This window comes from Patagioenas fasciata, chromosome 17 (genome assembly GCF_037038585.1).
Source record: "Patagioenas fasciata isolate bPatFas1 chromosome 17, bPatFas1.hap1, whole genome shotgun sequence".
Classification (NCBI taxonomy): Eukaryota; Metazoa; Chordata; class Aves; order Columbiformes; family Columbidae; genus Patagioenas; species Patagioenas fasciata.
The window spans coordinates 13018602-13035290 of NC_092536.1; the positions used below are offsets into that span (position 1 = coordinate 13018602).

Here is a 16689-nt window from a genome sequence, read left to right on the forward strand (position 1 = left end):
CTTGGAGCCAGGGGGGTCGGGCTCTGCTCCCCAGGAACAAGCGCCAGGAGCAGAGGAAACGGCCTCAAGTTGCGCCAGGGGAGGTTGAGGTTGGATGTGGGGACCAATTTCTTCCCCCAAGGGCTGTGGGGCATTGGAACAGGCTGCCCAGGGCAGTGCTGGAGTCACCATCCCTGGAGGGCTGGACAGACGGACATGAGGTTCTCAGGACATGGGGCAGTGCCAAGGCTGGGTTATGGTTGGAATCCATGAGTTTGAGGGGCTTTTCCAACCAAAATTATTCTGTAATGTACTTTTTCACCCTCTTCAATCTGTTGATAAATGTGTCTTCCGAGCTCCTACAAAGGAATTTCATTGTATTATACGTAGCAGAATTTCTTACAGCTGTTGAAAAGCGGGAGCATCGTTCTCTTGCGTGGCGCTGCCGTACCGTAGCTCCAGTTTTCCTTCAGAACCAGAACGCAGGTCTTTAAATTGAGATGTTTTCTGTCCTTCGACTGCTCTGTGGTGCCCGGCTGCTCTGTCGCGCTGCAGAACGTCACCTGCTGAAATGTGGGCTCAGGGTTTTATACCGAAGGCCTTTTTGAGTAACTGATGCTGGTCAGTTGTCTTGTCAAGCTCTGTTTTGATTTGTGATATTAAAGCAGCTGAAGCAGCTTTTCCAGTAAAAAAACTAGAAGAGAGAAATGCTGCAAATAATATTTTAACAAAGAAGATCTTGGAAGGTTTATCCAAAATCCGGCATTCTGCAAACTACTGGGATGTAAGAGGTTTGCTGTACTTGGGGTAGGGAGCCTGAGCGATGATGCTGATCTGAAATCTCCGGTACCGTGTCCTACGTGCTGTTGACATTTAATTTAATGTCTGCAAGGGATGCAGGGCCGTCCAGCCCCCATCGCTCCCGTGCACCGCTGTAGTTTTGTATCTCATCCCATCCATTGGCTTCGTAAAGGAGCAGCAAAAACCCTCAGATACTCGGCAGCATCCAGCGCTGTGTGGTCCCTGTCCAGGTTTAACCTCCCGTCAGTTTTCTCGCCTGCCCCCGTGCTCTCCCATATGTGCAGCGCTCAGATTAGCGCAGAAAGTTGAGAATCAGGAAATCTGCCCGGATCACATTATGCAATAGTTGAGCTGCCAGCTGTGAATAAGCACATTGGTCTGACCACGAGGGCTCTGAAGGGCACTGCGGACTTTTTCTCCTGTGTGCAGAGGTCGCTCAGGGCTGGGTCAGGAGCCTGTGCCATGTGTAATGAAACAGAACAAGGACAAGTGTAGAGTCTTGTATCTGAGCAGGAACAACCCCAGGTTCCAGTGTGAGTTGGGGAATGACCTATTAGAGAGCAGTGTAGGGGAAAGGGACCTGGGGGTCCTGGGGACAGCAGGGTGACCATGGGCCAGCACTGGGCCCTTGGGGCCAGGAAGGCCAATGGGACCTGGGGTGGGTTAGAAGGGGGTGGTCAGTAGGTCAGAGAGGTTCTCCTGCCCCTCTGCTCTGCCCTGGGGAGACCACACCTGGAATATTGTGTCCAGTTGTGGCCCCTCAGCTCCAGAAGGACAGGGAACTGCTGGAGAGAGTCCAGCGCAGCCACCAAGATGCTGAAGGGAGTGGAGCATCTGCCGTGTGAGGAAAGGCTGAGGGAGCTGGGGCTCTGGAGCTGGAGAAGAGGAGACTGAGGGGGGACTCATTCCTGGGGATCAATATGGAAAGGGGCAGTGTCAGGAGGATGGAGCCAGGCTCTTCTGGGTGACAACCAGTGACAGGACAAGGGGCACTGGGTGCAAACTGGAACACAGGAGGTTCCACTTAAATATGAGAAGAAACTTGTTTGGGGTGAGGGTGTCAGAGCCTGGCCCAGGCTGCCCAGGGAGGTTGTGGAGTCTCCTTCTGTGCAGACATTCAAACCCGCCTGGACACCTTCCTGTGGAACCTCAGCTGGGTGTTCCTGCTCCATGGGGGGATTGCACTGGGTGAGCTTTCCAGGTCCCTTCAACCCCTGACATCCTGGGATTCTGGGATTCTGTGGGTACTGATTGACGGGAGCTGATTTCCCATGCTGATTGGCACGGGGAGGTGACTTAGGGAGCAAAAACCTGCACCAAAACAGTTTGCTTGGGTGGGGAAGCAAGGCTGTTTAATATGACTTGAATTGATTTAGTGAAGTCACCTTGGAGACCTTTGTTCTGTGTAGAAGAGAAAATCAGTTTAGCAGTTCTCTGCAGGTGGGAAGTGTAATCTCTCCTGGGCACACGTCAGTACGTGCTGCACCACAAGGAAGACGACTTTGGAAATTAAAATCGGTACTTGATTTCATTTGGAGCCAAACTCACCCCCCTGCAAGCAAACACAAGCACGCTGCACATTGGGTTTGAACTTCACGTGGGTGCTGGGGGACACGAACCATGAGCTCTCAGGAGGAGCCAAGGGGCTTTTGTTCTGCACGGCTCCTGTGTCTGGATGTGGCCCCGGTTCAGTCTGTTCTGCAGCAGTGTCAGGGCTGAGCAGGTGGGAGAAGTCCTGAGAATAACGTAGCTGGGGCGGTGAGGAACAGGGGAGCTGAGTTCATGTTCAGCCCAAACGGCTCCCTCTGCCCAACACAGCTCCAGCAGTGAGGGAGGGGTGAGGATCGCCCTGGATCGCTGCCCGTCCTCCCCTGGCAGGGACCGTGTCTCTATCTTCCAAAGAACAAGCGCCAGGAGCAGAGGAAACGGCCTCAAGTTGCGCCAGGGGAGGTTGAGGTTGGATGTGGGGACCAATTTCTTCCCCCAAGGGCTGTGGGGCATTGGAACAGGCTGCCCAGGGCAGTGCTGGAGTCACCATCCCTGGAGGGCTGGACAGATGGACATGAGGTCCTCAGGGACATGGGGCAGTGCCAGGGGTGGGTTCATGGTTGGACTCGATGATCTTGAGGGGCTTTTCCAACCAAAATAATTCTATGATTCTGTCCCATGATGAACTTTGTCTTTCTGAGAACAACTCTAGGCCACAGCTGTAAAACCTGCTCCTAGACACCTGGAGCCTCCTGCCTGCTGGTGTGTTCCCTGGGGAGCAGGAGCACGGGGAGCAGGGCCAGAAGCTTTAGGAAGCCCATTGTGACTCCTTGGTGGCTTTTACAGATGTGGCGTGTGGGCCGTGTTGGTAATCGGAGATTCACTGTGGCACGTGATGGGGCTGTCACCGCGTTCAATGTGCAAATGGGCTTGAACCTCTCAGGAATACGTGGAGATGCTCCTGGCACCTGGGAATGGTCCGGTACTTTGGTTGGGCTGCAGGAGCTCTGCAGATCCCCAGCCCAGCCCTGCTCACGCAGGGTCACAGAGCAGATCACACAGGTGGGTCCAGGGGGTTTGAATGGCTCAGAGAAGGAGACTCCACACCCGCTCTGGGCAGCCTGGGCCAGGCTCTGGCACCTCCCAGCAAACAAGTTTCTGCTCATGTTCACATGGAGCCTCCTGTGTTTCAGTCTGTGCCCGTTGCCCCTCACCCTGGCGTTGGGCACCACTGAACAGAGTCTGGTCCATCCTCTGACACCCACCCTGAGATATTGATCCATTGATCACATCCCTCTCAGCTTCTCTTCTCCAGCTCAACAGCCCCAGCTCTCTCAGTGTCTCCTCAGCACAAAGATGCTCCAGACCCCTCAGCATCTTTGTGTCCCTGCGCTGGACTCTCTCCAGTAATTCCTTGTCCTTCTTGAACTTGGGAGCCCAGAGCTGGGCCCAGTACAGCAGATGTGGCCTCCCCAGGGCAGAGCAGAGCTTTTAGGGAATGCCCTGGTGAAGCTGGCTGAAGATGAGGAGGATTCTGTGTGTAGAGGGGGATCAGGGTCAGGGGGACTCATGTGGCACCACCATGTGGAATCAGTAGAGACATCTGCCCAGCTGGAGCACCTGAAACCCAGGTGAGGATGAACTACCACCTTCTGGGTCTGGGCGAGCCATATTTTTGGGAGCAGATAGCTGGATTAAAACATGTAGGGTAAAGAAACAAGGAAGAAGTGGAGAAAAATAGCAGAAGGGTGTTGGAGAGACGTGGGGTTTGAAGCAGGGCTGTGTAACCGGTGATTCCAGGCTGTGGGCAAGGGTGATTTTCACCTTCTGGAGCCTGAAGCAGCCTCGTGCATCTGGGGCGAGATTGGCTTAGTGTTTGATGCTTTGTGATGCAACAAGTAGCCTTGAAGCCTTCAAAACCTGTTGGAAAACAGTGGTTTTTTTCCCCCCTTCGTTTGTCCTGTTTGGGAAGTACTTCAAGTAACGAGGTTGAGGTTCTGTAAGAAGCACTCGGGTGCGTGAGGGGCCGCAGTCTTCACCGGAGCTCACGCTCCAGGTTACTTACTGCCCGGAGTGAGGGGTTTTGGGAGGATCCTCCTGACACGTGGTGCTCACAGCAGCTACCCCTGGGCCATGGAAACTGCTCTGTGAAACACTGAGGGTGATGAGGGTGATGGGCCAGGGCCTGACCTGCCACCGGCTCCTGCGGTGTCCCCGGGGCGGCTCAAACAGGCGTCTGTCCAGGAGAGCTGAGGAATGACAGACTGGGGGGACATTCCCGAGGAAGGGCTGTGCTGCTGGGCTGGGGGGAAGGAACAGAGCCCGTAATTCCTGCAGTGACTGAGATTCCTCCTGCATGTCAGGAAAAGGGTCGGAGAGAGGACTCCGGAAATGGCTTGGACAAGAGACATTTCAAAGTACATGAGGTCATATATCCTGTGATAGCACCGTCCTGCTCCCGTCTCGTTCCCCAGGATGGCCACCTGGATTTGGGGGGTTTAAGGTCTTTAAAAGTCTTCTAGGACCTTTGACTAGTGATGTGGATGAACATGCTGGGCAATATTAAGTTGCGTCATGGGAAGGAAAATGAGAAAGAACTGAATTTTCTAAGTGTTAATCATGTCTGTTCTACATCTACTCTTTAACGGGGTTGTCCAGGAGGGTCCCACCTTGCTGTGCAGTGTAAATGCAAGGGGGTGTAAATGCGAGGGGGTGTAAATGTGAGTGGTCCGTGGGTGCTGGAGTGGAGCATGGAACGTTTGTGGACCCAGAAGTGGCCAAGTGACAAGTGTGTTTATCGCAGTCCTGCTTTCTGGGCAGTGTGGTCAGGGGGACGGAGCGCTAAGGACACGAAAGGTGTCCGAGCGGGTGAGGAATAAGGAGTCACCATCCCTGGAGGAGTTTAAAAGGCGTTTAGTTGAGATTCTTAGGGATGTGGGCCAGTGCTAGAGTTGGGTTATGGTTGAACTCGGTGATCCTGAGGGTCTCTTCCAACCGAACTGATTGTATGAGTCATGTTCTAAGAAGCGGCTGTCGGTTTCCGTGTGGCTCTTCCACAGCTTGTGTGCTCCGAACAGACAAAGCGTCTCTGGGTGAGGAAGCAGCTCAGCCAGCGCAGTGACGATTGGGCTTGGATCTTGAGGGTCTTTTTCCAGCCAAAATGATCCTGTGAGTCTGTGATACCTGCTTGGCGAGTGGCGGTGTGTGACCAGCAAGAGCTGGCAAGGCAAAGGAGGAAAACTAGTAAATAGAATAATTAAGTGATCACTTCAGCTTTGCTAAAGCTGAACTGTCTACAACTGCCTGAAAGGAGCTTGGAGCCAGGGGGGTCGGGCTCTGCTCCCCAGGAACAAGCGCCAGGAGCAGAGGAAACGGCCTCAAGTTGCGCCAGGGGAGGCTGAGGTTGGATGTGGGGAACAATTTCTTCCCCAAAGGGCTGTGGGGCATTGGAACAGGCTGCCCAGGGCAGTGCTGGAGTCACCATCCCTGGAGGGCTGGACAGACGGACATGAGGTTCTCAGGACATGGGGCGGTGCCAGCGGTGGGTTAATGGTTGGACTCGATGATCCTGAATATTTCTTCCAACTGAAACGATTCTAGGATTCTGTAAAAGCCCATGGAGAGCTAAGAACATCTGAAGACATAGAAATCCTTTGCCGATGGGGAGAGCAGCAGCTGCCGTGGGTGCTGGAGGGTCCTGGCTTGGAGGGAACGGGACTGGGAGCAGCAGACCCGCGGTGTGGGGCAGGAACACCCGGCAGTGGGATGGACCGGGGGCTTTGGGCCTGGCCGTGGCGCTGGGGACAGCTGTCAGCTCCGGGGTGAAGGTTCTCCTGGGTTTGTGCTCACGGACCGGAGCCCCAGGACAGGCCCCTGCTCCACTGTGTGAGCCTGAAGAAGGAGGGAGCAATTCTGCCAGCGATAAAGGTGTTTTAATGACTCAAGAAGGGTTGTGCTGCTTTCATTTGCTTTACTGTCGTGGAATGGTGATTTAGGGTCCTGCGTGCTGCGATATTTAGATCAGTTAAAGTGCGACTTAAGAGTCTGGTGGCATGGTTCACGCTGTTAATGCGTGGAGGAAATGCACCAAAAAACTTGTTTAGAGTGTTTTAGAGGGATTTCTACGGGGACAGGAGATGTGAAAGGGCAGAGGGAGACCCCCGCATTGCGTCCCGAGGGTCAGAACGGGGCCTCTTGCTTTCTAAACTCCTCCTCAGAGAGGAGCCTGGGTGCAGGTGGATCCCAGCTTAGACCCAGACTAAGGTTCACGTCTAAGAGACACAGAGGGTAAAGGAAAACAGGGAAGGAGTTATATGTATTTATGGCCAAAGGGTTATATGTGCAGACCTGATTTTTTACATTGCTGGGCGGGGAATTCAAAGTTCCATCGTTGTCCATCTCAGCCTGCTCATGACAGAAGTCCCTGGGTTTTGTACCCTCACGGACCCTTCACCCGCCCCTCACACCGTGATTTGGTCCAGCCGCGGTATTTGGGGTCTTGTTCTCACTGGATCCTTACAGTGACCTCGGACAGGCGCTCGTCTTGTTTGATCGCACGTGTTGGTGGTTCGTAGCTGCTTTCAGGGTGTAATTTTGCCCGGGAGGATCCTGTTTGGCTCAGTAAGGTAGAAAACAGGCCTTATCTTGCAGGTGGTGGTTTGTAGCTGCTTTGCATTGCTCAAGCAGAGACAAACTTGTTAACTATGAGCAGAATATGAACAGATTTCACCAAATTTACCTACTAAGTAATGTAAAGTGGGTAGTGTACTAAAAATCGTATGACATTATAATCCTAAGTTATCCAATCTATTAAAAATGTACTTATTTAAGCTAAAAATGATAAATATAAAACTGAAACGGGGCTCATGCAGTGGTGTGTGAGGAGCAGGAGGTCGGCACCGTGCAGCCGGCTCGTTCAGCAGGGACAGCTCGCGGTTGCTCACCCAGGCTGTCGCGTTGATGGAATGAAGTGGCTGGCTCGTAGTCCAATTGCAGATGGTGGGAACGGTCTGCACCAGACCCCCTGCACCCACAGCTTACCGGGGTTCCCTGGGCCGTTCTGCTTCTTGGGGGTTTCCTAACAGGAGTTTTGGGCCCGGCTGTGGCTTGGGCCTTTCACTCCTGTGGAGCCTGAACCAAACCCCTGTGGTTTGCCTGGGGGGTCACGTGCATCCCTCACATTTGCAAAGGGAGATCTTGTCGCAGGGGAGTAATTTAGGGTTATAGCTATAATGTATAAATAAAATATGTATAATATATGTCGGTCCTGTGATGAAGCAGAACGGGTCTGCGGTGCAGGTTCCACCTTTGAATTGGGACAACTTCAGTGTCGCTTTGCGGGTGGAGGGGCCGAGTGACCCCAGGCTCCTCACAGCAGAGAACAGGGACCATGAGCAGAAATGGGGATTTGCAGGATGCTCTGAACTTTCTGTCTCGGGGGAGGAATTTAGGGTTCTGCTCCCTACAGAACAACGTTTAGATTTCTTGAAGAGAAGTTTGGTGGTGGGTTCACTCTGTTGTTTCCTGCATGGGGAGCTGTGCCAAGCCGAATGCTGTGACCCGCTCCCCAGGCCCTGCACCCGTTCACAACGCGAACGTCGGACGGGGCCGTATCCGTCGCGGTGCAAACTTGAGGGCTCTTCCCTCCCTGCCGGCGTTCCCTGCGCAGTCTGTGTTTGGAGCTCCAGAGGCAGCGCTGGGGGGCGGCCGGGGCCGAATGCAGAGCAGATGTCAGGAGACTGAGCCCTCGGGAAGGAGAAGGAGATTGGAATGGAGCGGAGCAGCGGGAGGGCCGGTTCACGCTGGGACCTGCGCAGAGGTCCCGCCCGAGCACAGAAACTACAGACTCGATATCTTTGCAGACCATTCAGACCATGATTCAGGCCAATAACAATATTTATTTCACTTTGGGGTCTTCTTGCTTGTCATTGGATCTTTTTCTGTGATTCCACGTGGGCCTTTGTTTTGTTCAGCTGTGGACGTGGTTTATTGTCCATGGCCTGCAGATACTGTTTTGATGAATAAATCCTTTCTTCTCAGGAAAGTGCAGAACAGGCCCCGTTTTGCAGGTGTCTGTGATGTCTCCGAGTTAGCCCTGGGTCGCTGTTTCCCCGGTCGGCTCCGTTTTCCCCAGCAAAGCACAAACTGGACCTCATCTCACACGTGTCCAGTGGAGTTTGTAGTTGCTTTTGGTGAATATGAGCAGAACTTTACAGCTTAAAATTCTAGCAAATCCAGCTTACCAAGTAACATGAAGCAAAGAGTATATTGAAAATCATACAACCGTACATCTCTAAATAATTCATTATATTTAGCATGCATCTACTTAAGCTAAATGATTAATATTGGACTTGAGTTGTGCTCATCCACCGACCTGTGAGCAGCAACCCCATTGCCATACAGCTCACTCACGGAGCAGGGAGCTCGCAGTGGCTCCTCCAGGCTGTCGTGGTGCAGGATGCAGCGGTTGCCTCGTGGTCGCTTGCAGAGGTGGAAGGGTCTGCACGAGACTCCTGCGCCCGCTCGGCACCGCGGTTCCGTTCCCTTGGCTCCCCCTGGGTGTCCTGGAGGGGGTTCTGAGGTCCTGGCCTTTCCCTCCTCTGGAGCCTGTGCCAAAGTGCTCTGGTTCGCATGGGGTTGAGTGCACCCGCTACAGATCTTTGCTCGAAATATCTTCTCACACCCAGGCAAAAGACAGGGATTGAAGGGAGAGGGTACAGAGAGCCACAAAGTCCTGGGTGCTGGAGATGAGGCAGCAGGGAGAAGGGAGAAAAGCAGCAATGCAAGTACAATGAGAGAGGCCAGTGTGTGCAGTTGGTAGTTTGACTTTTAGGGCAACCAGAATCAGCTCAACAGAATGGGAAACCAGCAGCCTCAGTGCTGGGGATGGTAAAAAGTTTCATCCAAATGCGGCAGCACTGTCCTTATTTTTCTGTTTGAGGAGCTTCTGTGGCTGTGTGGGCTCACTGCCCACTCGGGATGTTCCTGTGGGTCACAGCATCCCAGAATGTGAGGGGTTGAAGGGCCCTGGAAAGCTCATCCAGTGCAATCCCCCATGGAGCAGGAACACCCAGCTGAGGTTCCACAGGAAGGTGTCCAGGCGGGTTTGAATGTCTGCAGAGAAGGAGACTCCACAACCTCCCTGGGCAGCCTGGGCCAGGCTCTGACACCCTCACCTCAAACAAGTTTCTTCTCAGATTTAAATGGAACCTCCTGTGTTCCAGTTTGTACCCATTGCCCCTTGTCCTGTCCCTGGTTGTCACCCAGAAGAGCCTGGCTCCATCCTCCTGACACTGCCCCTTTCCATATTGATCCCCAGGAATGAGTCCCCCCTCAGTCTCCTCTTCTCCAGCTCCAGAGCCCCAGCTCCCTCAGCCTTTCCTCACATGGGAGATGCTCCACTCCATCATCCTCGTGGCTCTGTGCTGCACGGAGACATCATGGCTGGGGTTTTGGGGACAGGCTGAGGACTGACGCTCCCTTTTCCCTCTGTTCCCATGCAGGACACAAGCAGAAATGGCCCACACGTGTCGCGGGACCATCAACCTGTCCACGGCTCATATCGACACGGAGGACTCGTGTAACATCGTGCTTTCCAACGGGGGAAGGACGTACCACTTGAAGGCGAACTCGGAGGTGGAGAGGCAGCGCTGGGTGACGGCGCTGGAGCTGGCCAAGGCCAAGGCCATCCGCATGAGGAACAACCAGTCAGGTACAGCGTGTTTCGGTGTGCGAACCTGCAACCGGACCCTTCTTAAAACCTCCTCGTAAACCTGCTCTTCTGTGCTTGCTAAATTGTGCAGAAACCCTGGCAGATACTGTTTCATATGCAATTAAAACTAGCTGAGGGTTTCACAGAGACACAAAGGGTTTTGAACAATACTGTGTGCACCAAACGTCATCGCGTCTGGTCGCACAGCATTGAGCAGGTCTTTAAAGCTCCTGGTGATGACTGTAATTTGTAGAGAGGCAGTAAAAATGACCTAATGATGCTTCTGGAACGCAGATATATGTGCCTTTCTCCTGGAGCCTTCGTGTGGGTCCGTGTGGATGGAGAAGTGCTGCGGGAGGCGCCGAGCGCAGCGCCCGGTGGCAATACAGGAACACCAGTTCACAGCAAGGCGCCAGAGCTGTGCCTGTTATTCACCCGTGTCTTCGGATAGTTTGTAGATGAGTGACAGCCGTATTTAGCTGAGCTGTTTCTCTGTGTACGTCTCTTCCTCCTGCGCTGCGCGGTGTGTGGTGTTTGTTGGTGTTCGCTGGGGACAGCGCGTTCCGTACCGGGGCAGAGCCCCGTGCCCCGCGCGGCTCCTCCCCTGTGTCATTTCGACGGCTCCGTTGTGTGATGGGTTGGTTAGGTGCTTAACCAATGGAGTATTTTAGGGATATTTCCTCGTTCAGAACTCTTCTGGCATGAACACTTGCTTTTCTTCCACAAACAAGCACGGCTTTGAGTTGCAGAAAACAAACATCGTGAATGTATTAAAAAGCTGGCTACCTCCTCTGTCCTAAAACAAAACCGCTCTTGGATCTTACTTTGCCATGCTGGAAGTCGGGCTTTATGCAGGGCAATTGATGTAGCAAACACCAGATTTTGTAATGGTCTGATTAAAATGAAATGTCGCTTCAGAATGTTTTAGAAAGGGAGCGAGGGCGGGGGAGCCGTGCTGAGGTTGCACTCGCTGTCCCGGGCCATGTTTAGGCTGCGCGGTCGCCAACCGCTTTCTAATGCTGCTGGCTCGGGAAAACACGCAGTGAACGTGCAAACCGGTGTGACCGCTTTGTGGAGGGCATCGCGTTGACGTTTGTGTCTGTGCAGCGGGGCCCGTGGTTTGGGTGCTGGTGCCCATGGCACCGCGCGCGCAGGGTCCGTGCGGCACGTCGTGCTGTGCAGGGAGCAGCAGAGCGCCAGAGCCTGGCCTTGCGGCAGAATAAACCCCCAGTCCTGCACCGATGCAGGCTGGCTTTTGTATAATTAGCTGTCCCACAAGGTCATTCAGAAGTTGATTAGTGTGGGAACCACTTACCCATTTCCCATAATTGTTTCGGTACGCTGTGTTCCGGAGCTCTAGCGTCTACAGATTTAATTACATGAAGTATTGTGAATGCTCTGCCCCTTAATATTTCAGCTCTGTAGCGTGTGTAGATGCCGATGGAGGATACAGCCGGCGGAGGAGATGGTGGAAGTTGGCGGGCGTGCTCGGTTTGCCCGGCAGCGCTGTGGGGGGCGGGTGCGCTGCTGTGGGTCCTGCGACCGTCACCCGCTGTGGGAAGCGGGTCCTTCGGCCGGGCTCTGGGTCGGGATCTCGCGCGTGGGAGAGGTGGTTGTGCCCCTTTCCCTGCAGCTTTCCCAGCACGGGGCCGTGGGCGATGCGGAGGCGTGCGGAGCCGCAACGGGGCTGCGGGAGGATGCGGCGGCGCTGCCACGCGGTTATTTTGCTTGGTGTCTTTACCCAAAAATAGCAAATGTAGAGATTTCCTGTTGTCAGGCTCTGGGTGTGCTGACTTCCTGAGCGGAGCAGGCTCAGGCCGTGGTTTCGGGGTGTCAGCGCTGCTGGTTTTGGGTGCAGATTCTTGTTCCTGCGCCGCCGGGCAGTGGTGCTGACTCAGCTGTTTGTAGGCAGCGCTGTGATCCGGGCCAGGGCGCTGATGGGAGCTCAAAACCGAACCAAACTCCCACTTTTCCAGGTGTTTCTGATAAGGAGCAAGGGGATAAACACCCTGTAACCAGACGCTGAATCCTTGTGCTGCAGAGTTAGAGCTCATCAGTGAATTGCTTTACACTTCAATGTTCCTCTGGCTGATGGTGTTTTGTCCCAATTAGAGATCTTTTCATTAAGATAAAGAAAGAATGTGCGTTAGGTTTGCCTGTTTTACCTGAATCAAAATAAGATTCCCAGCGTTGTGTCCCTGTCAGTGCCGGGTGTTGTGCAGAGCCCCGGGGTGGCTGTTCCCTGGTGCAGGGACAGGACCACGGGTTTGCTGAAGGAGTCGCTGAGTCCTTCAGGGCTGTTCATGTGGGGAGTCCCCTCAGTCGATTCCTGTGATCCTGAGTGATCTGCAGAGCCCAGGCTGGTGCATTGGGGCTGTCTTGGCTGGTGGGTGTGAAGGGTGACGAGCAGCTGTATGGGCTTGTGCCGATGAGGGACCATCACAGAATCACAGATGGTTTGTGTTGAAGGGCCCTCCCCATCTTCCCCAGTGCCCCCCCTGCCATGAGCAGGGACATCTTCACCAGCTCAGGTTGCTCAGAGCCCCGTCCAGCCTGGCCTGGGATGTCTCCAGGGATGGTTCATCCACCACCTCTCTGCCCAACCTGGGCCAGGCTCTCACCACCCTCAGGGCAACAATTTCTTCCTCATGTCTGGCCTGAATCTCCCTCCTTTAGTTTAAACCATCACCCCTTGTCCTATCACAACAGGCCCTGCTCAAAAGTCTGTCCCCATCTTTCTTATCGGCCCCTTTTAAGTCCAGAAAGGTCGCACTAAGGTCTCCCAGAGCTTCTCTTCTCCAACTGAACACCCCAGCTCTCCCAGCCTGTCCCCCAGCAGAGCTGTTCCAGCCTCGGGTCATTCCTGGGGCTCCTCTGGCCCCTCTCCAGCAGCTCCATGTGTGTCCTGTGCTGCAGGCTCTGTGGCTCTGGGAGGACATGGCAGTGGTGGGTGCGTGAGGACAGAGAAGCGGGTTTGTGTCTGATGTGCCTGCCCGTGGGAAGGACACACGGGACTGTCCTTACAGCGATCTCTGTTTGTGGGCCCTTCCTGGGGATGTGGTAGGAGCCCGATCCTGTAATTCCCTTGGCTCTGCGAACGCGTGGTGGCTCTGCTGGAGGTGGCACGTCTGGGGAGGAGATGGTTGGGTTCGGATCAGCTGTTTCTGAGGTGTCTCCAGCCGATGAGCCCTGGGATGGAGCAGCTTCTCCGTTCCCATCACATCTCTGGTGCGGTGCGGGGCACCCGGGACAGGGACGGGGATGTCCCCGTGTCCTGCTGCTCTGGGGTGCTTTGGACTCCTTCTCTGCTTGCATCTAAGAAGGAGCAACGTGTTAGTGTGGAATTATGATGTTTTTCTTTTTTAAAGCTTGACCTCTTTTTGGCAATGTTTTAAACATGAGCCGCAGTTGGATCGGCGCTGGAGATGACCCACGCTCAGCGTGGGCTGGGTTCTCTGCTGGTCTGTGTCCCTGCAGTGCCCGGTCCCTCTCTGCTCTACTGTCAAAGCATTGCTGGGCTGTGTGACCCCCAAATCGGGGTAACTCACAGGTATCTTGACTGCTGGGAGACTGTTTTGGGGTGGATGAAAAGAACCTTTTCCCCCGGTAGTTCTCATGAAATGGATGCAGCAGCGTTTTTATCTTGACTGCTGGCTGAGAGATGCTGTTTTCACAGGACTGATCTGCATTTCTATTTTTAAGAAATAGCAAAACCTCTACCCAAAGCACGTACGGGACAGGAGACTTTGCTGTTCCCTCTCGCGTGTAACCCAAGGAGCTCTGGTTTCCCCGTGCCGGGGCTATTTTGGTGAGGAGCCAGGACGCGGGTCGGCACTGATGGGTGTGGGGTGAGAAAGTTCCATGTCCTCGTCCCCTTCTGTGTGAGCAACCTGCCCGGTGACACCGGCTGGATTGGTGGCAGAATGTGAGAGCGGAGCTGGGCCCCAGCTCTCTCCTCAGTTCCCACGTGGTGCTTAATTCCTCTAAAACACACATATAGTGTCACGTTAAGCCCCAGACCCGGGTGGACAGGTCACCTCTGACCTATGCCCAGCCCAATCTGCCATTCCTGTTCCTAGTTGGGTTTATAAAGCATTGATGAAGTTGTAATAAACTCAATTTGCCCCCGTGGTCCCCAATTCCATCACCCCATGGAAAGAGCAAATGTGCTCGATGTGGCCCTGGGCCCTCGGCCCTGGGTGGTCTGTCCTGAAAATCAGATTTCTGTCATCGCTGTGTCCGTGTTACTGTCAATCATTCCTGCTCTGCTTGCCGTATCGTACCCACATCAGCCCTTGGGTTTTCCTCATTGGCCTCTCGACCACTTCAACTTTGTAGAACAGCGGTGGCAAAAAAATGCTTTTATCTGCTGCTTGTGCTCGGTCTCCTCTGCAGTCACGGCTGGGGGATGTGAATGGAAAAGTATTTGATGACTGTGGTTTATATATATGTATATATATATGTATGTATGTATTTTTAACAGCAGTAAAAATATCCTTTCCTTTCAGCACAGTATCATGAGATACAGGAATGAATTACGTGAATGGTGAATATATGAGAATTCTTTTCTCGGCAATGTGATTAGGGGGCACTTTAGAACAGCCTGCAAGGGGGGGGTAGAAATCTGTTGCTGGTGTTTTAAACAGTAGGTGTTGTGTTGGGAAACTCCCCAGAATGAACTGGGGCTGCTCGGTGGCTGATCAGAGAGGTGAAGGAGTTGGTGGCTTCTCCTGCGCCCTGCTCAGGGGTTCCTGGCACAAGAGCTTGAGTGAGATCCGCTCTGGGATTCGGATCATCACCCAAACCAGTGCAGATTTCCGGCTGGTTGAAGGTGTTTGTGGTACTAAAAAATCAGGAGGTAACTGGGTGGGTCAGCGCTCGCTTCTGTGTCACAGAATCCCAGAATGTGAGGGGTTGAAGGGACCTGGAAAGCTCATCCAGTGCAATCCCCCATGGAGCAGGAACACCCAGCTGAGGTTCCACAGGAAGGTGTCCAGGCGGGTTTGAATGTCTGCACAGAAGGAGACTCCACAACCTCCCTGGGCAGCCTGGGCCAGGCTCTGACACCCTCACCAGGAACAAGTTTCTTCTCAAATTTAAGTGGAACCTCCTGTGTTCCAGTTTGCACCCATTGCCCCTTGTCCTGTCCCTGGTTGTCACCCAGAAGAGCCTGGCTCCATCCTCCTGACACTGCCCCTTTCCATATTGATCCCCAGGAATGAGTCCCCCCTCAGTCTCCTCTTCTCCAGCTCCAGAGCCCCAGCTCCCTCAGCCTTTCCTCACACGGCAGATGCTCCACTCCCTTCAGCATCTTGGTGGCTGCGCTGGACTCTCTCCAGCAGTTCCCTGTCCTTCTGGAACTGAGGGGCCACAACTGGACACAATATTCCACGTGTGGTCTCTCCTGCCAACCTCTCACAAAGGTGTCAGGGCTCGGGAGCCGCCGGTGCAGCAGCAGAGGTGGCCTGAGGTGTCAATGGGACACCAGAGCTGGCACTGCATCTGCTGCTGGGGCCTCTGCAGGGCCCTGGGGTTGGGGGTGACAGTCTCAGCTGAACTGGGCAGTCTGGTTTGTTCCTTTATCCGGCCTCACTTTCCAGTTAGCATCTGAAACCACGGGTGTTACAGGTTGTGCTGGTTTGACTGAAAATGAGTCAGTTTTCTCCATGCAGTTAGGAACCTTTCTTTTCCATGGCTCACACACTCAATGCTTGGGCTTAGTCTGAGAACAAGAGAGACCAGCCCAGCAGAGTTAATGTTCTCATTGCTCTGGTCTGAGAGCCAAGGACACTCTGAGCTCTGCTCACAGGTGTGGGGCAGCGAGGAAGGGGATGGACAGACAGAGCTGGACTGACACCCACACTGACCCATGGGAGCGCTCCAGCCCATTGGTGTCATGCTGATTATTCAAGGAGAGTTGGGATCTTCACCTTCCTCTCTCTCTCTCTCATGTTCTTCTTCGCTCTTTTTGCAGACCCAGGGGGGTTTGGTTTGGGATGTTTAGTTCAACTTTTTGCCATTTTGCAGAGGCCTTTCGGTCACTGAAATGCCCGGCTGTGCGTGAGCAGCTCTGCGTTCCTGCGGGCTCTGTCAGAGGAGCTCACATCGCCGCTGGCCTTGCTAAGCCGTCCTTGCTCTGATCCCGCCTTTAAGCTTGGCTTTTGGGGAGTGGATGCTGTTAAACAGCCGGTGAGTCCCAGCCCAAGGATGAGTCTCCCCTTGGCTCTTGCCCAGCGTGCGGCAAATATTCCCCACGAGCTTCAAAATCCCCGTTCCCGCGTGGGTGGCAGGAGTGGGAGGGATGATCCGTGTCATCACTTTGCTGCCGCGCTTGCTAATATTAGCTGGATTCGTCATTTTGGTGGCTGTTATAACGGGAGTCGGGATGCAGGTGGATGTGGATGGTCCCGCACTGACCGCCAGCGCTGAGTTGCTGATTTAATGCTCTGCGGGGTGGGATTTTAACTCGCTGTCGTTCCTCCAGGGCTGCGTGGTTGGTGTGTGTGAACCTGGCGCCGGGTGGGGTTGGGAGCAGCGGTTCAGCGCGGTCCTGGTCACGGGGATGCTCCCGACGGGCTGTGCTGTCCTTTAGGTGACAAGGGAGCCTGTGTTCGTAACGAGAAATGAACCAACGGCCAATAGTTCACCCCGAAGGCAGCGGAGAGCCCACCGACGGGCTGCCTGGGACCCCAGCCCTTCGTGGCGCTTCT

At 54.1% G+C, this 16689-nt stretch overlaps 1 protein-coding gene across 3 annotated transcripts in view; it reads left to right on the forward strand.

Annotated features, from left to right (window-relative positions):
* Nucleotides 1-16689, forward strand: part of OSBP2 (oxysterol binding protein 2) — a 139252-nt gene that overhangs the window by 26624 nt on the left and 95939 nt on the right. For all 3 annotated transcript variants that reach the window (XM_065851519.2, XM_071816192.1, XM_071816193.1), the window contains one exon: nt 9771-9979. In XM_065851519.2, the coding sequence (XP_065707591.1) occupies nt 9771-9979 (209 nt within the window). The remainder of the gene's footprint in view (nt 1-9770; nt 9980-16689) is intronic.